At 42.0% G+C, this 17,710-nt stretch overlaps 1 protein-coding gene across 1 annotated transcript in view; it reads left to right on the top strand.

Moving 5' to 3' along the window:
- The first annotated feature begins 6,362 nt into the window (after window positions 1–6,362).
- Window positions 6,363–17,710, top strand: part of UBE2E1 (ubiquitin conjugating enzyme E2 E1) — a 64,851-nt gene continuing 53,503 nt past the window's right edge. Inside the window, exons 1-3 of the mRNA XM_063114354.1 lie at window positions 6,363–6,525; window positions 7,641–7,825; window positions 12,046–12,096. Coding sequence (XP_062970424.1) covers window positions 7,674–7,825; window positions 12,046–12,096 — 203 coding nt within the window. The 5' untranslated portion in view covers window positions 6,363–6,525; window positions 7,641–7,673. The remainder of the gene's footprint in view (window positions 6,526–7,640; window positions 7,826–12,045; window positions 12,097–17,710) is intronic.

A 17,710-nucleotide genomic window follows, 5' to 3' on the forward strand; every position in this document is an offset into this window, starting at 1 on the left:
CTACCGAGTGAGCCACGGGCCAGCCCTTCATGAACTTTTTGAAGTACCCTCATGTGAGTGAATGATGGAACATCAGAGAATATGGGAAAAGGGGAAAAATAGTACTACTAAAGACAAGGATAGTTTTCATTCCCTACCTCATTAATTTTTTATTGTACGTCTACTAAGTGTCAAGCACTATTTTAAACAGTTCTAAGCAGACAAATTCTCGGCTATCTCGGGCCTTCAATTTCCAGAGCTTCAGCATTAACCAGTGATTAACTAATTAATATAAGCACATTGGGGGATAATTGGAAGGGGACAAAGGGTAAAAAAGCAATTTCTGGTAATGGGTATGTCCCCAATATGAATCTGGCCCCCACATCATGGGCAGGAGGGGGGGACAATCAGCTTTGTATTTCATGAATATTTGAAATTAATGAATTAATTAATTAATATAAGCGTAGAGAATTAGGAATTAGGAGCTTCTTCCCTCAGCTTAGGTTTCCTCAATGGTTTCCTCCTTGGTTTCCTTGATTCCTTTTTGGCTTTTTTATCAAACCAATCTTCTTAAAATACCCATAGGCTAAAAGGCCTCTCATGTCTTCCCTTGAACCTTTCATCCCGTAATGAATCCCCGGCTTCTTAGCCCACCTTTGAGGGCCTCCACAAGCTCGCAGTACTTGCTTTTCAGCCTTCTTTCTATCCATTCACTCACTTAGTCCTTTAACCAAATCAGTCAATTCCTGGTCTCCCCAATCACTTACTGCATTTTCCCGCTTCCATGTTTTTTTTTTCTTTAAAGATTTAGTGGTTGGATTTTAAGTGTACTAAATTCATACATATTTATTTTAAGAAGTGAAACAATACAGAAATATGAAATGAGCAATCATTAAATATGTAAATAAGCAATCTCTCCTTCATTCCCCTCCATTTCATTCCCTCTGAGGTAACTACACGTTTTTTTTTAAATTTGAAATTTACAGGAAAGTCACAAAAATGATACAAAGAATGTCTCTACACTCTTTACCCAGAATCACCAATTTGTAACATTTTGGCACTTTGTTTTTGTTGTTCTTTCTCTCTCTTTCTCCCCGTCTCTTTCTACATACCCACATTGTTATTTCTTTTTCTCAGCTATTTAAAATAGTTTGCAGATATCATAACATTTTATCCCTTAATATTTGTGTGTATTTCCTTAAAACAAAAATATTCAGTGTAGTTAACAACTTCAGGAAATTGAACATCAATACAATACTTTTATCTAATCTAACTTCAATTGACCCAATTCTGTCCTTTACATATTTTTTCCAACCATTACAGGATCACATATTACATGTAGTTCTTATGGCTCTGTAGTCTCCTTTAATCTGGAATCTCAACTTTTCTTTGTCTTTCATGCCAATGACATTTTTGAAGGCTAGTTTTTTCTTTTTGTTTTTAATAAAATATTATTTTAATAAAATAGTTTATAATTTATATATTTGCAATTTTATATTTTAATAATAGAATGTTTTGGGTCTGATATTTTTCCGTCTTTTTCAATGCCATTTGAATACCTGAGAATGCCTCTCTACCTTCCCACATCTACCTGCCCTTCTCTCCTGGCCCTTGCTGGAGGCCAGAGGGTGCCTCTTAGATTTCTTTACATCTGCCATGGCCCTCAGCACTATGCTTAGCCCACGTAGGCTAACTAAAAAATATTTCTTGATTAATTGATTTGAAGCTCAGACATGACTACTAACTGTGGCAAAGAGAGAACTTGTCGTGTAGGCTTAGCAAGTCAAGATTGGTATCTTTATCTTTGCTGCTGATTGCTTCTGGGGTTTGCAATTATTGAGGTAAATTTTGGATTCAAAACTGGATCCCTAACTATAGATTTGCCACACTGTGGAACTGTAGGAAGATGGTATTTTTTTCTAAAAATAGGTTTTGTGATAGGTAAATGAGAGCATGAAATAAAAGTAATTTTTCCCTATCGTTTAATTTCTGCAAATTTCAGTAAACTGAAAGAGTGTTAAATTCAGGAAAAGATTTCAGACACTACTAAACCAAACTGCTCAAACTACAACCCAATATATTCAAATATAGTCTGTCCTTATATGATCAATATCAAAGGTTGAAGAAGGCTAGTTTGTTTAGAAAACAGTTCCTACAGAGGAGATGCTAAATTATAAATTGAAAAGAGTGCTTTCGTACTAACACTATCCATTTGTGGACATCAAATAAACATTTTTGCCCTTGCCTCAGAGAGCATTAGACTCTTATCAAGTCTTGGTGAATTTTGAAAATCACATGGTTGTTCAATGCCTCCATGTGGTCAAAAAAATAATTTAGTTCCACCCTGGCTTCTGTAATGGCAACATTCAGAACCAATAAAGTCCAACAATGCTTAGGGTCCTTCGGTTGGATCAGTGGTTTTTGTTCTTGATTTCTTTTTTTTTTCTTAAAGCTTATGGAAAGATGGCCTGAATTGAAAATAAAAGCTCCAGATCTCATTAGGCTTCATGGAATTATCTCTTCTTTGCAAACCTTTCTTATCTTTCTGTATAAGGAATGGATTTTTCAGCCAAAGGAGCATTATAAAGTGAAACAAGTAGACTGAAATCCACAATGAGTCCATCGTCTCCAGAAAGCCTTTGTATAAGTTCTTTTTAAATTCCAAACACAAGATTTTTTTTTTCTTTTGATAGAAAAAGGAAATCCTTTCTATTGAACCATAAGGTAAGTTTAAAAAATGATATTAACAAGTGTTATTTGCTTGACAATTCTTTGGACATGAAATTGGCCAAAGAGAACGGTCATCTTTATGATATACTTGAATTTCAGTGTCAGCAACAAGACATAAACAGGAGTGCTCAAAAGTTAGACTGGGTCTCTCTCTTCTAATCAACTGTATCATTTCACCTCCTAGGGATCAGCTAGCACCTTGATCTTCAAGTACCTCTACTTAAAAGTACTTGATACTCTAAAGATGACTTTAAAAAGAGAGTTGGATCATTTTGAGAACCAGGAATAGGTACTAGTAAAAACTGAAGCCCACTTTCTCAAAGCCCACGAGATGTCACAATGCTATGCCATTTGGGCTTCTGTGACTACATGCATTTTTAAATTACAAATTGAGCATTCTAATCAACATTCAATGTATATGTATGCATTTGCTTGCACATTGCAGAGACTACAACATAAAAGTGCTTCCTCCAAAGGAAATTGGGGGTGGGACAAGGGGCAAAATGATATTTTGTGGCATACCCCCTGGTTTCTCTAGAATAGTACAGCATGAAAATGTATTACCTATTTAAAATATATCCACAAATGTAAGGTAAACAAATGGGGATTATTCTCAGGATGGAGGGTGGGAAACTTCAGTAGTGGCCATTAGTTTGTTCACGTAAATATTACAAAAAGCTTCCTTCCGTCTTCCCACTTTACCAACTATGTCTTGATTGTTAACATATTCTTTTTTTTTTTTTTTTTTGGCGGCTGGCTGTTATGGGGATCTGATCCCTTGACCTTGGTGTTTTAACACTGTGCTCTAACCAACTGAGCTAAACGGCCAGCCTATTAATATATTCTTGAAAATATTATCAGAGTTCTTTCACGTTTAATATATTTTTCTCCAATGTAATTGAGGCTCTTCCTCCACCCCAATATTTCCAGAACTGATAATATCATCTGTGGTCAGCATGGGTCATAATCACAGTTTTGTCACCGATTTTCTGCATGACCCAGGATAAGACATACCAGCTTTCTTTCCCTTGATTTCTTCATTTGTAACATGAGTGTGAACTAGGAGATATCTTAGGCACCTTCTAGTGATAAAATCCTATGATTCCCTCACTCTATTGTCCTAGAAGGTTTCTTATACTTGTCATCAATTCTAAATCATAAAGACCCCCACACTCTAACAAAATCCCTGAGAAGCAGAACCAAGGTGGAATTATTAATAGTTTACTTGGCATAACAATTAATAAACCACTTTTATCTTCGATTTAAATCGGATCGTGCAAGTCAGTAAAGCACAAGTATTCTCTAGATGAGGAAACAGGCTCAGGGAGGTCAATTTAGCTCCTTAGGCTTTGTAGTTAATAAATAGAAGAATTAGAAGGATGTAAATGAATTTTTTTCCCTAAGATAACTGTATATTTAAAATAATCTGAGATAAAGTTTAGCCTTTTGAGAGCAGTGGATTTTCCCTAGACATTTTGAGGTTTTTATTCCCCCTCTGCAGGTCATTTCAAAATCATAAAACACTAACCTAAACTAGTGTGTATTAGAGATTAGAGGGACAGGTGGTTGGGAAAGCACTTCCCTAAATAGGAAGAGCCCTTGGATTTCATAATTTATTTCCCCAGGGACTGGTCCAAACCAAGCATCAACAATGAAACACAAAACACCATGCTCAGTTGTTGTTGTTTTTTTAAATTATTATAGTTAGTATCCAAGTATACAATTTATGTAAACCATTATTAAAGAAAAATTCATCTATTGTCCTGGTCATTTCATCAAATCAAACCTTTTATTTTCCTGTGATCTCTGCCAGCTCTTGTCTTTATATATATATGAGTTTTTACTGGTTGTACTCACAGTGTAAACATGTATATCTAAGTATCAGAAGTCCAAATTTTTGTAAAAGGAAATCTCATTTTAAATAACTTTTAAAATTATTCTCCTCATCCTGAGTTTATCTTTGCTTCTTTTGTCTTGAGTTTATATCTTTTTTATCGGAAGTATGAAAAGTATACAACCTGGGTTTTTTTTACTATTTTTACAACCTGTTTTTAAGGAGATTTTTTTGTTTGTTTTCAAATATCTACAGAAGGGAATATTATCATTTTTATATGCTGCACCAGGACTCTTGAAACCAAACTCTAAGAAAGGGTATGTCTGGGGATCTTTTCAAAATCCATATGCAGTTGGGCGGTGGAGGGATATCTCTGTCTGGAAGTAGGAGGCTGAAAAAATGAGCTTAAAGTTTCTTCCAGCTTTTGAACTCCTTGATTCTAAGACAACTCCTGGTAGATATAGGTTTCCTAGTAAGGATTGAGCAAAAAGTGGGCACAATTACTTTATGAGTCTTGATAAAACTGGAGTTTCAGGCTGAGGGCTAGGAGGGGTTTAGCTGGGTAGTGAGAATGCTTGTTTTCCTGGTTACTGGATATGCCATGGGCTTTATATCTTGTTTGTGTTGTCCTGTGGTAACTGAAGCCACTGTTGCCATAGAAAATGATGGCAATTTGAATGAGATAATTTAGAGTGGCCCATAGAAGTCTGACTGGGCTGTCTCCTTAATGTACAAGACCTTGTATGCGTGGCACTCTTCTATTTGATTGGCATACGTCTCTTCAGATCCCTTCAACTGAAGTGGCAACTAAGGTGAGAAACAAATCATCATTTGATGGCTTAATATTTAAAAAATCAACTTTGGTAAAAATGCTAAATAAGGAACAATTCAGAAGAATTGCTGAGTGATTATTCTAAAAATGTAATTTGAATAGCATTTATATTGTAGCTAAGAAGGGACAGCGGTCCCCAGAAATTTCCATCCAGTTTCCAAAAACCAAACTTTATATCTAATGCAAACTGACACCCAAAATTCTAAATCCAGTCTAATTCAGTAGTCTATGGCTTATTCCCAATGATTTCTCACATGTGCAAGCCTGTTACACGTTGTTTTTACCTATCACGAAATCCTTTGTATCAGTTTTGTAAAACCACATCACACTTTCTATAAAAAGTGACTGAGAGAATCTAATGTAAAAATTGCACGTGTCTCGGGCTCTAAGCAGAAAACTCATAGTTTGGGATTTTCTTACAGGCGTGCCTATACTGACCTCTGCTCCTAGCAGGTAAATTGCCAGGAGAAGCCAGTGCCGGCCCCAAGGAAACCCCAGTTATGGGATCTCTTTTTTCTTTTTAAACAGATCACTTTTATAGGAGTTCCCGCTGCATTCTCTAGTCCAAAGTCCTTGACAACAGATTACCATCTTTTTCACCAATTTGTCACCTTTCTCCCTCCCTCCCGCCCTTCCCAAAAGCCCTCATTGGGAAGAACTTCCTCTCGCGACCCCCTAGTCCATCTAGTTCTAATCGTTCCCAGCGCCCCCCCACATCTCCACCGGCTTCCCCTGTCCCGCCCAGAATCCCGGTCCCCAAACCACTTGAGAGAAAATTGACACCCCTTACCCCTTCCCGGGCGTCCCAAGGAGGCGCTGGGGTGGGGGTGTGGGTAGGGAGGGGGTCAGCATTCCCCGGGGTCCCCTGTGTCCTCCTCGCGTCCCCCCACCCCGAGGTGTTGCAGGGGGAGGGGAACGCGGGTGGGTGGGACCGGGCCGAGTGGGGGAGGGGTGAGGGCGAGGAGGAGGAGGAGGAGGAGTGGTGTGTGTGCGAGCGTGTGTGGCTGGGGGAAGCCATTGCCTGTTTAATAGTTGCTGTTGCTGCACTTCCGCTTCTCTCCCAGCGAGAGAGAGACACGAGTGGCCAGGCCCAGCCGCAGCCGCAGCAGCAGCCGCCGCGGCGGCACGGAGGAGCCAGACACAAAGAGAGGTACGGGGATCCCCCCCGCCGCCCGCCGCCCCCCGGCCGCGCCGCCGGGCCTCGGGGACACCCCTCGCCGCCGCCTCCGACCTGCGCCGCCCGGGCCGCCGGGCACCGGGCTGGAGGGGGGGCGGAGAGGGGCCGGGGAGCCCCAGGGGTCCGGGGCCCGCCCGCGGGGGATGGGCAGGGACCCCGGGCCGCGTGGGGTGCGGGGGCCGCCCGCGTCGGGGGGGGTTGGGGGGCATTGTGGCTCGAACTGTCAGCGCTGCCCCGGGAGCCCCCCGCTGGCCGCTGAGGTGGGCCGAGAGCGGGGGAGGGGGAGTCGGGGGAGCCCCGTTTTCCCCCGGGGCAGGGGCCCGCGGGAATTAACCCCTCCGGGGCCGACGGGCTCATTGTTGTTCTTTAGCTGCGGAGGCCGAGCTCCCCCACCCCGGCACCCCCATCCCCCTTCAGGGTGGCGATCGGGCGTGTGCTCAGGACCCCCGCCCCGGCCACGCAGCCCTGAGCGGGGCAGCCGAGGGGCAGTCCGGCGGGAAGGGGTGTCGGGGCGCGGCGCGGGGGCCTAGGGCCTTGTCGCCCCTGCCCCCCCGCCGGCCTCTCCCTTCCCCCACCCGGGCGCCCGCTCCCCGCCTCCGTCCCCCCGTTTCGGCTTCCTCTCTTACTCCTTCCCGCCCCTCCTCTCTTCCCGACCTCGCTAAACTCCACTCGTGGCCCCCGCAGTCTCGCCGGGGGTCCGTCCCTCCGCGACCCCCGGAAAGCGGACGCAAATCAGCCCCGAGGCCGGACGGCCGCCGGGACCTTCCCTCCTCGTCCCGCCGAGGCGCCCCTCGCTCCCCGCCCTGCCCTCCTGGCCTGCTGGGGAGTCCCGGGGGGCGAGGGAAGGGCCTCTCCCCCTGCTTCTGACGGTTTTCCCACAGCGTCCTACACTTGGGGCCAAAAATAAACAAACTAGCCGCATCCGATTTGCAAAAGCCTTAATGGGCCTGGAGACTTTGAAAAGCGAGTGGCGGAGAGTGGGCGGCCGGGTGCACCCCTGGTCAGTGCCCTCCTGACAGCACCTGAGTTCCTTATTGACACTGTCTGCATGGTTTGTGTGTTTCTGTTTTGTTTCCCTCCCCCTGCAGGGGCTGTTTGCGGGGTGGGGTGGGGGGTTCGCTATGTCGGATGACGATTCGAGGGCCAGCACCAGCTCCTCTTCATCTTCGTCCTCCAACCAGCAAACCGAGAAAGAAACAAACACCCCCAAGAAGAAGGAGAGTAAAGTCAGCATGAGCAAAAACTCCAAGCTCCTCTCCACCAGCGCCAAGAGGTACCGTACTCTTTTTTCCGTAGGCTTCCTATTTTCTGAACTGCCTCTTGCTTGCACTGGTCTGCCTCCCAATGAGGGTTTATGTGTTCTTAAAAATGAAAAAAGGACCTTGGAGGTCCTAATTATTTTCTCTATTGCTTCTTCTGTTTTTCTTTTAATCATTGTACACATGCAGCTGTTGCGGCTTGCCTCTCCCATTTCTTGCTGAAGTTTGTACTTCCTTAACTTTTATAAGTGACCCCCAAATCTGATTTCAGATTACTTGTCCTGTTAGTCACTGATCTGTGACCCCACCCTAAGGCTGTCATCCCACTTCTTAATTACTACCTGCCCGGTCAACTCATATCAAAATGAATCCTAGGACCATCTTACTTCCTCCTCACCTGTTGCACGATGATCTTTTTTGAAGAGAGCTTTCTCCACAAATTGTGTAAGGAATAAGTAACCCAATGATAATTAGCGGGTACAAAATATTGTAGATAAAAACAGAAGTTCTATAGTGGAATTTAAAGAGATTTTTCTGATTTGGAGAGTTGAGGTGAATGAATCAATAAAAGATTGTAAAATGGTTATTCTAGGTTCTGTTTGGGATTCTTTTTTGTTCTCTTTAAGAACTTCAGTGTACCAAATTTCAGAGACACTTTTTTTTTTTTAAAGATGACCGGTAAGGGGATCTTAACCCTTGACTTGGTGGTGTCAGCACCATGCTCTCCCAAGTGAGTTAACCGGCCATCCCTGTATAGGGATCCGAACCCGTGGCCTTGGTTATCAGCACCACACTCTCCCAAGTGAGCCACGGGCCGGCCCTGGGAGACTCTTTTTTTCAATGCTATTTGCTCTCCTATTATGCTGTAAAAATGTTACTTCACCTTTTTTTCAATTGAATTCCAGCAGTGGCTCTTTCCTTTTTCTTTTCCTTATGTCTCTGGAAATAGCTATTTTTTTCTATCTCCTTTTTCCTTTAGTAATATCCTCTGATCCCCATGACCCTTAAAATAATCTATAGCAGATTTTTGGGAATCCCCAGACACCCTTTCATAAATCCTTCTGCTTTCAGTTAGATAGCTGTTAAACTTTAAAAGAGGCAAGCCAGGAAGATAGCGAGGAATCCAAAGGATGGGTTAGATAGGAATAACTTTCTTAAAAGAATTTAAAATAAAATGGAACATGAGGCTTTCTACCTCTCTGCTGGGTAGAGAGCTTGGAACTCTGAGTTTGAGAGTTTTTTCTTTCATGCTCCCTGTCTTGAAATTTGAAAATTTGGTGAAGTGATTTGGTGACCTAATCATGAGCTGATGAAGGAGTGACTTTAGCTTATTGTAAATAGTATGGAGGTCCTGAGTTAAGTGGCAAGTTGCCTCGGCAAGATTGTCCCCATTTTCAGAGGGTAGGTTTGATACTATCTCAGCTTCCCAGGAGTGCTAACCGGCCCTCATTGATTCGCCCTGTGCTGGTTCTCCCAGTACCTGGCATCCACCCTGCCCACTTTGTGTTGTCCGTTCCCCACTCCTCCACACCCCCCAACGCCTCTAGGCTCCCTGATCCTCACTCACCTTTTGGCCTGACCTGCCCAAGGCAGGATATTTGCTTTAGGTCATCAGTATTTTTATATTTTGCTGGATATCTCTGCTGTACATGAATATATTTGGGGGTAGAGACACAGGTATGAAATAGTCTTTGTGTCAGTGAATTACAGGAAAGGGTTTTTCAATAGACAGATTTGTCCATTTATGAAAAACCCCTCCCTGTAATTCACTGTATGCTAAGGAAGTTAAAAACTTACTTGGAAATGGCTGGGAAAGAGATGGTAGGTGTAGAAAATTAAAGGTGGTAAGCTACAAATAGTAATTTTACCTATAAGTTAACGTCAGGTTTGTTTGGTTTTTTTTCTGTGAATTTAGCTCCCTGGATATCTTGCTGAAAGAGTGGCTGTTAGTGTTAAATAGAAGAGGTTAATAGAAAAGGTAAAAAGAGGGACAGTGTATCCAGGAAAGAGTAAGAGGGGAAAATTGATGTTAGTGGGACCCTGTAGAGTCTGCTCTGTGAAATACATTTTGGAAGGTAGGTGTTGCCCATAGAATTGGACGGGAGCACATTTACCAGGAGATGAAGCCTGAATTGGCAGACTGACAGGTTACTAACTGCATGTTGGAAAGTGGTTTCTAAACCACGGGTAAGAGGAAAGCCCCCAGTGAGAGTTGTCTGAACAAGAATTACTCTATGGGACCTATGTATGAGTTACTCTTGTAAATCTTGCCAGTACTCTGGAAATGGTGCAAATGCTGGCTGTTGAGATGAAGAGGATAAAGCTGTCTGGTACCACACTTTTCAGGTATTAGAGAAGTAACTACATTTTCAGTCAATTTCTTGTAGTAGAAAGTTGGCTTGGCAAGGAGAACTGAAGTCATTATGTATTGTTAGATGCGTTGTGCTCAAGGGGAGGACGTTTTTGCTTATGTACCTAGGTCTTAAAATACAGTCAATTCTGAAAGATGTGGGTAAAGAATCAGTAAACCTGGGTTCCAAACTTTTAGTTTAACGTAGGTAATGAGTCAAACAGCAGGGCTGTGAGTGTTTCAGAACTGCGTGCTTATTGTTAGCAGAATTTAACTTAGCAGAATACTGATAAAGAGATGTTAATAGAGATTGTGAACAAAACCCCTTTCTAAAGACCAGTTTTGTAGGGGACAACGAAATGTCCTCCAGAAGGAAGGTTTAAAGAACTTCCCCAGTCATCACCCTTAATTTCTTTTTATTTATAACACTGAAAAAACACCACCATCTAAAACCTGTTCCTCCTCGCACATAGCCAGCGTCTTTTCCTACTTTCAGAAAACCTTTGTAAAGAGAAAAGCATCCATTGTGATTCAAATTGTCGCGTGTGCGTGTGCGTGTGGTGTGTGTGTGGTTTTTTTTAAACTACAGAGCTGCCTCGTGAGATTTTTAAGTTGTAACATAGCCCCGTAGGGCTTTATATGATAGGAGGAGGAAAGGTTATGAAAATAGGCACCGTTTAGAAGGTGGAAGAAGCTTAAAGGTCCCCAACTTTGTCCTATTAACTGATGCTCTGAGCGCCTAGGTAAGCAGAAGACAAAGGCCAGGGCTTGGTGTGAACTGCCTGGTGGCTTCTGCCTAGGAGTGGGGGATGGGGCGCTTTGTGAAGACGTGGGTTGGTGCGGGGGGAGAAAACGGGGGGTCCTGGGTCTGGGTCCAGTGTGCGCCGGGGAGCGGGCCTCGGAGAAGGAAGTGGGTCAGACCGAGGGGAAGTTAGACGACGTCCTGAGAAGAGCCGGTCCGGAAAGGGGGCCCGGAGGTCCGAGCGAGCGTGCGGGGCGGAGGCCGGGGCGGTGCACCTGTGCGGGCTGGCGGGCCCCTGGGGGTCGTGCTGGAGGGCGGGCGGGGGAGTTGGCGCCTGGGCCGAGGTTCCGAGCGCGGGAGGCGGGCTGCGGAGGCGCCTGCCCTGTGCGGCCACCCCCGTCCCCTGGCCGGGCCAGAACTTCACACGCGCGCGGGGCCGTCGGCGCGCGGGGTGGGGGCGGGGAGGCGCGGCGGCGGCGCCGGCGGCCGGGAGCTACCAACCCGGAGGTGCGCCCCGCGGCCTGGGTCGCCGCCGCATCCCGCGACGGCGGGCAGGTCAGCCAGGGCCCGAGGGGCCTCGCGGGGAGCGGCCATGTTGCCTTCGTCACTGAGGACTCGGGGCGGCCGTGGGGGGCGGTTGTCGGGCTGATCCGGGAACCCTCGGCCCGGGGGGACGTCCTCCGGGGATGGGAGTCAGGGCATCTGGGGGCGCAAGACCCTGGCGGGCCCCGAGGGGTAGGGTGAGGCCGGAGACTGTCGCGTCCTACCGATGGCTGTGGTTTCTCGGTCCCGGCGAGCGGAGATGCAGGGGAGGGATTCAGGAGACTAGTCTGCAAGTGAGACCCTGTGAAGTTATTTCCTACGTGGAAAACACCGAGAAGCAGAACTCCCTTGTGTGCGAGTCAAGATTGGAGCCCAGACGTTATAGATAAGAGGCCCGGGTCCGCCGGCTCACTGCCTCTGGGAAAGCAGCTTTTTCCTAAACTCGGATCTGAGCTCGGGCTGTGTAGTTTCCTCAGTCCCTAGTAGAATCGTATGATCGCGGCCAGGTTTACTTGCCACACCTGTACGGTACAGGTGGGAGGCTGCCAGCGCCTTAATGTTTCTTGTGTTTGTCTCTTTCTCTCATGGCCTGACTCCAGGATTCAGAAGGAACTGGCAGACATCACTTTAGACCCTCCACCCAACTGCAGGTGAGCTCCCTTTCAGATTTTTTTCTTTATAAAATTCTTCTGACCTCTATCAAAGTTGTGGGCTGTTGCATTTATTCTTTGCTTAATGCTTGATTTGGTGCTAACATCCAGTAATAGCTGAAATTTATTAACCTGAGTAATGTTTTGATGAGCCTCTGACAAGCTCAGTACCGTGTTGAAGAGACGTAATGGGTTTACTTGGAGTGGACATTTACATATATGAAACCAAATAGTAAAGTTAATTTAAAGGTGTACCCTTTAAATTTTTTAAAATCTTCTGAACTGTATCTTGGGTTTTTCAAAATTTTATCGTGGATCTTTGATATGTCATTAAGAATAATGTAAAACCTTTTAGAGGATAGGTACATTTTGGTTTAGGAACCTGTTTTGCTATGGTAATCTCTTTTTCAAGCTCTTCTCAGCTAATGGAGCATAGAATTAAATCAAACACTGGTTCCTCACTTATTTCATAGTATATGAATTTTGCGTTGGACTTTTGGCAGAGCAATTCTGGGAATAATTTGTGGCTTTGGTAAAAATGTTTGTTTCAAATACAGATTTAAATTCTTCCATGGGGTGTTTTTCCTCAATATTGCTTTATTCAGATTATATATGTGTGTGTTTCAGTTTTAAAACTACTTGAAACCAGCTTCCGAAGGGTTTCTTGGTCACTTAGAATAGCCATTTTGTTACTGTTGAGTCAAGGTGGAAGACTTAATGACTTTACTGAGTCAACAGTAAACTGAGGAAGAACTTATTCGTAACTGTATATATAATAAAGCCATTTATTTAAGGGAGATTCATTGTTCAGTTCTATAACTCCTATTTAAAAATTAAGTATAACAACGTAATTCTCAGTTCTCAGGATTGGCATTGGAGCGGGATGTGAGATTACAAAAGTGTTCTAAACTTATAGGTTGGAGTAGAAGTTACCAACAGGAAAATATTTAGTGGCCATACACAGAATTTAAGATAAGTTATGTGGAAATACTCAGATTGAAAAGCTAAATGAAATATTTTGCTTATTAACAGTGAACTTTCTAACCTATGAGAAGTGGGTTCAATGCAGACTTTTGTATTGCCGCTTTCGTTTGTTCTTAATGTTGATCAGGTGTGGGATGCTCTTTGAAATTTTGTCCTATTTTGTAAGGAAAGTCATTCGAGTTTGAAATGTTCCTAAACTGTAGTTTGCTACTGAACCACTTACTCATTCTTGAGGATTTCTTTCATGGCTAATAAGAATCTTTTCAGACAGTTGAGAGAGTAGAGCAATGGTAAGGCATAGGCCTGTGATGCTTTTCCCTTCTCTTTTAATGGAACGGTTGTGCACATGGAAGCCTTGTAACTTCCATTGGTTGTGGAATCCATGGTCATTCCCTGGTACATCTGTGCTGTGTAGTTACTGCTCCTGTTTGGTATTGTCTCTTTACTACGTGTATCTCTTAAGAGTTCAGACAGCTCTAGCTGATCAAATTACAAAGTTTTAAAAGGATTATTTCAAAACTTACAAACATTTATCAAAACATATAATGGCTTTCTTGTGAATAAGTCTAATCAAATTTAAAATCGTAAATAATTTGAAGATTTTTGTGGGATTTATCATTTTAAAAAATAGGATAAGTACAGTTTAGTTTTATGTCATTTTAGCTAAGTTCACGTGTGAGAGGTTTGTGCTACTGAGGCATTTAGAACTTTTCATCTTTGGAAACCCTCCTAATTACCCTTTCAAGGTGAAACCTTTGAACATTAAGAAAAATCTGATTTTAGAGAAAATACCAGGCATCTTTATTTTGCGAGAGAATGTGTGTTATGTTGTCTTTTAAAATAGAGACTGTTTTATTTTCAGAAGACATCTTACAGTGGGACCATTTAAGTGATGTCAATTAAAATTTCTACTTTTGGCTTACTAAGTGTTACTGTCTTAAAACATGGTTGTCCCCACTTGCAACCAGCCCAGTGATAACCACCAAGCCACAGCAAGAAGGGCCCTGGGTTCCCGAGCTGGGTGGGGGGGGGGGGCGAGGGCTTTTGCCACAACTCCCTGACATCTGCATCCACCCTGGCAATGCTCCAGCCACCGCTGGAAGCTCCCTGGTCTCCCCTGTGGGAATGAGGGGGGTGCCACAGGCCTCAATCCCACCCCTCCTCCTTCCTCCTTCTTCCATCCCATTTCCTTCCCCTTTCCCCTCTCCACCTCCCTCCCAACTGCTCTGCAAAAACATCCTAGAATGTAAAAAGTAATATTAATAAAACTACATTTTCTTAAATGTAGTTCATATTATTAAAAAACTCAAAAAACAAAAATCATGGTTGTTAAGGGCCGGCCTGTGGCTCACTTGGGAGAGTGTGGTGCTGGTAACACCAAGTGGAGGGTTAAGATACCCTTACTGGTCATCTTTTAAAAAATAAAATAAAAATTTTTTAAAAACCACTGTCGTTCCAATATTCAGCTCATAAATGAGTTTTGTTTTATGTTTTGTGCTGGTACCTTATGGAATTTAATTATTTAATATTTTAACGTACTTTATTGTTGGAGATGGAAATGGATAATATCCAGTTAGGGGATACTTTTTGAAGTTGGCTTTCAATTAAAATGTTTGAATTAAATGATATATTAAATGCATGCTTTTTTAAAATAAGTTTTTAGTTATCCCTCCCTTAGCATGAGAGCTTCATAGCTTGATTCCCAATTAAGTTGTAATTTCATTAACTATAAATTATATTTTATAAGTTATATTTTGAATAAGTTAAATAATTGGTTTTCAATTAATGTATCTTACTGTTTTTTTAATACTACATGCTCCCAAGCTTTATTTTTTCCATCATTTTTTAAATTTATTTTTTATTTGCATATTCACAGTTATAAATCATACTTATTCTTTATGCCCCTTATCCAGTCACCCTTCCTGTATCTTAATGTTTTTACTCTTTGTAGGACTTTCATTCCTCAATCAGTATTCAATGTGTAGTTTTCTTTTTTTTTTTTAAAGAGGACCGGTAAGGGGATCTTAACCCTTGACTTGGTGTTGTCAGCACCAGGCTCTCCCAAGTGAGCTAACCGGCCATCCCTATATAGGATCCGAACCCGTGGCCTTGGTGTTATCAGCACCACACTCTCCCAAGTGAGCCACAGGCCGGCCCTTCAATGTGTAGTTTTAAATTTAAATACATTACTTTATTAAAATATAGCACTTGGCATATAGTAACCTCTCAATAAATAGCTGATTGCAAATCAGTAGAATTCTTCTCTTGGAGGAAGGTGCACTGCTTATGTTCACTAATTTTAGCACTTCACTTGGCAAAAATATTTGGATCTGAAGTTACTGAACTTCAAAATTTGTGTGAAATGCAATTGCCAAATATGTATGAAAACATAAATTCTTAATGTTACATATTATGTTGTAGATTTTCTTAAGAACAAAATGCAGGTTATATTCAATGACCAGGTCAAAAGTATTTTAAGTGAATATTTTAAAATCACTTTATATTGCCTTATAAATCAGATTATTATTTTTAGTCTCTTGGCAATTTGGTTTCTCTCTCACACACAGAATAGTCTCCCAATTCACTATACACTTGGTTAAGCTTTTTTTCCCTACTGTTTGGTTCTATTTTAGGAAATAATATCATCTTAACTACTGTAATGATTCTCTAAAGCATGCCCTATCCTGGATTGTAAAATTATTACTTTTATTTTTATTTTTATTTTTTAAAATTTTTTTAAAAAGATGACCGGTAAGGGGATCTTAACCCTTGACTTGGTGTTGTCAGCACCACACTCAGCCAGTGAGCGAACCGGCCATCCATATATGGGATCCGAACCCGGGGCCTTGGTGTTATCAGCACCGCACTCTCCCAAGTGAGCCACGGGCCGGCCCTAAAATTATTACTTTTAGATAGCTGGTGAACTCTGGGCTACTAGAGTCAGTTTTGCAGGGGTTATTTACAGCCCAGGGCTCAAGCTTTGTATAATTGACTAGTTATACCTATATAACTCTCTTCTAGAAAATATGTTTGCACATAATTAATGGCATATTTTGCCCATTGTCCTTTAAACTTCAGATTTTATTTAATGGGTACATTTGTATTACGAATAAACTTATATAGTGACTTGAAACCTAAAAATTCAGATTTTATGGGAGGTGCTATTTTAGGATAAAATGTCTTTGGGAAGTCATTAAACATTTCAAGCATGGGGGAGAAAAATAAAAATTCTTTCTTATAACTTTACGACATTTTGACCATTATTTTTCTGTTTCCTGAATATGTAAACCTAAATCATTGCTTTTTATTTTTCTGGGAGGACTGTATTATGTAATTAGATACAGTTGGTTTTAAAGTTTCACAGCCAAACCATACTTTTTTGAAGATGATTTAAAGGCTAAAGAGAAAAGCATTTTAAAAAAAAATTTAGTGCATTTATCTAAGAAGTTAAATTTTCTCAACCACCTTTTTCTCATCTGTTAAAAAGGCCTAATATCTGGCTTACCTACCTTATAATGCTGTAAAGTTCAATTGAGATAATTGAGTTTTCTGTATGTGATATATGGTGATATTATTAGAATTGCCCTTTTAGCCTCCTTTTGATAGCTCATCTTTTTTTTTTTCTAACATTACTTTTTTATCACTTGTATTAAATATACCTTTAAGCCATTACACAATAGTAGGAGAATGCATGTTTTTAAAAAATTCAAGTGTAGATGTTTGTGGCGTAAAAAGTGAAAGATCTCCCTCATCACCTCTTCTAATCCTGCTCTTTGCACAGAGATGCTCCAAGTCAGCACTTTGTGTATATCCTTCCAGATAGTGTCTGTGAATTCACATTGTTGTATTTTTCTCCTTTTATGAAACCTCCTGGAATTGGTGGTGATAGTAGTGAGATGTCAGTTTAGAAGTCTCAGGCTGCTAACCTTGCTTTATAATGAAAAGAGATCCTTTCCTTGCAACAGTAAAGTCTTATACACCTCTTTCAAGTTTGGGTATAAGAAATGGGTTCCACAGAAGTCATCCTTTACAAAATCCCACATCATCTTATGTGCTGAAAAATATCCTTCCTTTTAAAGTCTTTCATTCACCTCATGTTATTAAATGCATTAAAGATAGAAATGTGACTTAAACATCTGAATGATGTTTAGTTTCATTATAATTTTCTTTTTTTTTTAAAAAAAAGATACCAGTAAGGGTATCTTAACTCTTGACTTGGTGTTGTCAGCACCACGCTCTCCCAAGTGAGCTAACTGGCCATCCCTATATAGGGATCTGAACCCGTGGCCTTGGTGTTATCAGCATCACACTCTCCCAAATGAGCCACGGGCCGGCCCTTAGTTTCATTATAATTTTCATTCGGAGTGTTACCATTGCAGTGTGTGTACCTTTACATGTGTAAAAGCAATTTTAAAAAACAATGAGAACCAGAACACTAGAATGTCATCACAATCAAAATAGCACCCAGGCTAGGGTCAGGGTCCTGGAAATTAGATCATCACCTGGGACCTGAGTGGGTTGGAAGAAAAGGAGGCTGTCCAGGAGTGAATTGCTTTCCAGATGGGTAGGAACTTGTGTGTCTGTTGTGTTTACTAAAAGACTGTCTGGACTGTAAAGGTATACTACTGTT

Source organism: Cynocephalus volans, chromosome 11 (assembly GCF_027409185.1).
Source record: "Cynocephalus volans isolate mCynVol1 chromosome 11, mCynVol1.pri, whole genome shotgun sequence".
In the NCBI taxonomy this organism is placed as follows: Eukaryota; Metazoa; Chordata; class Mammalia; order Dermoptera; family Cynocephalidae; genus Cynocephalus; species Cynocephalus volans.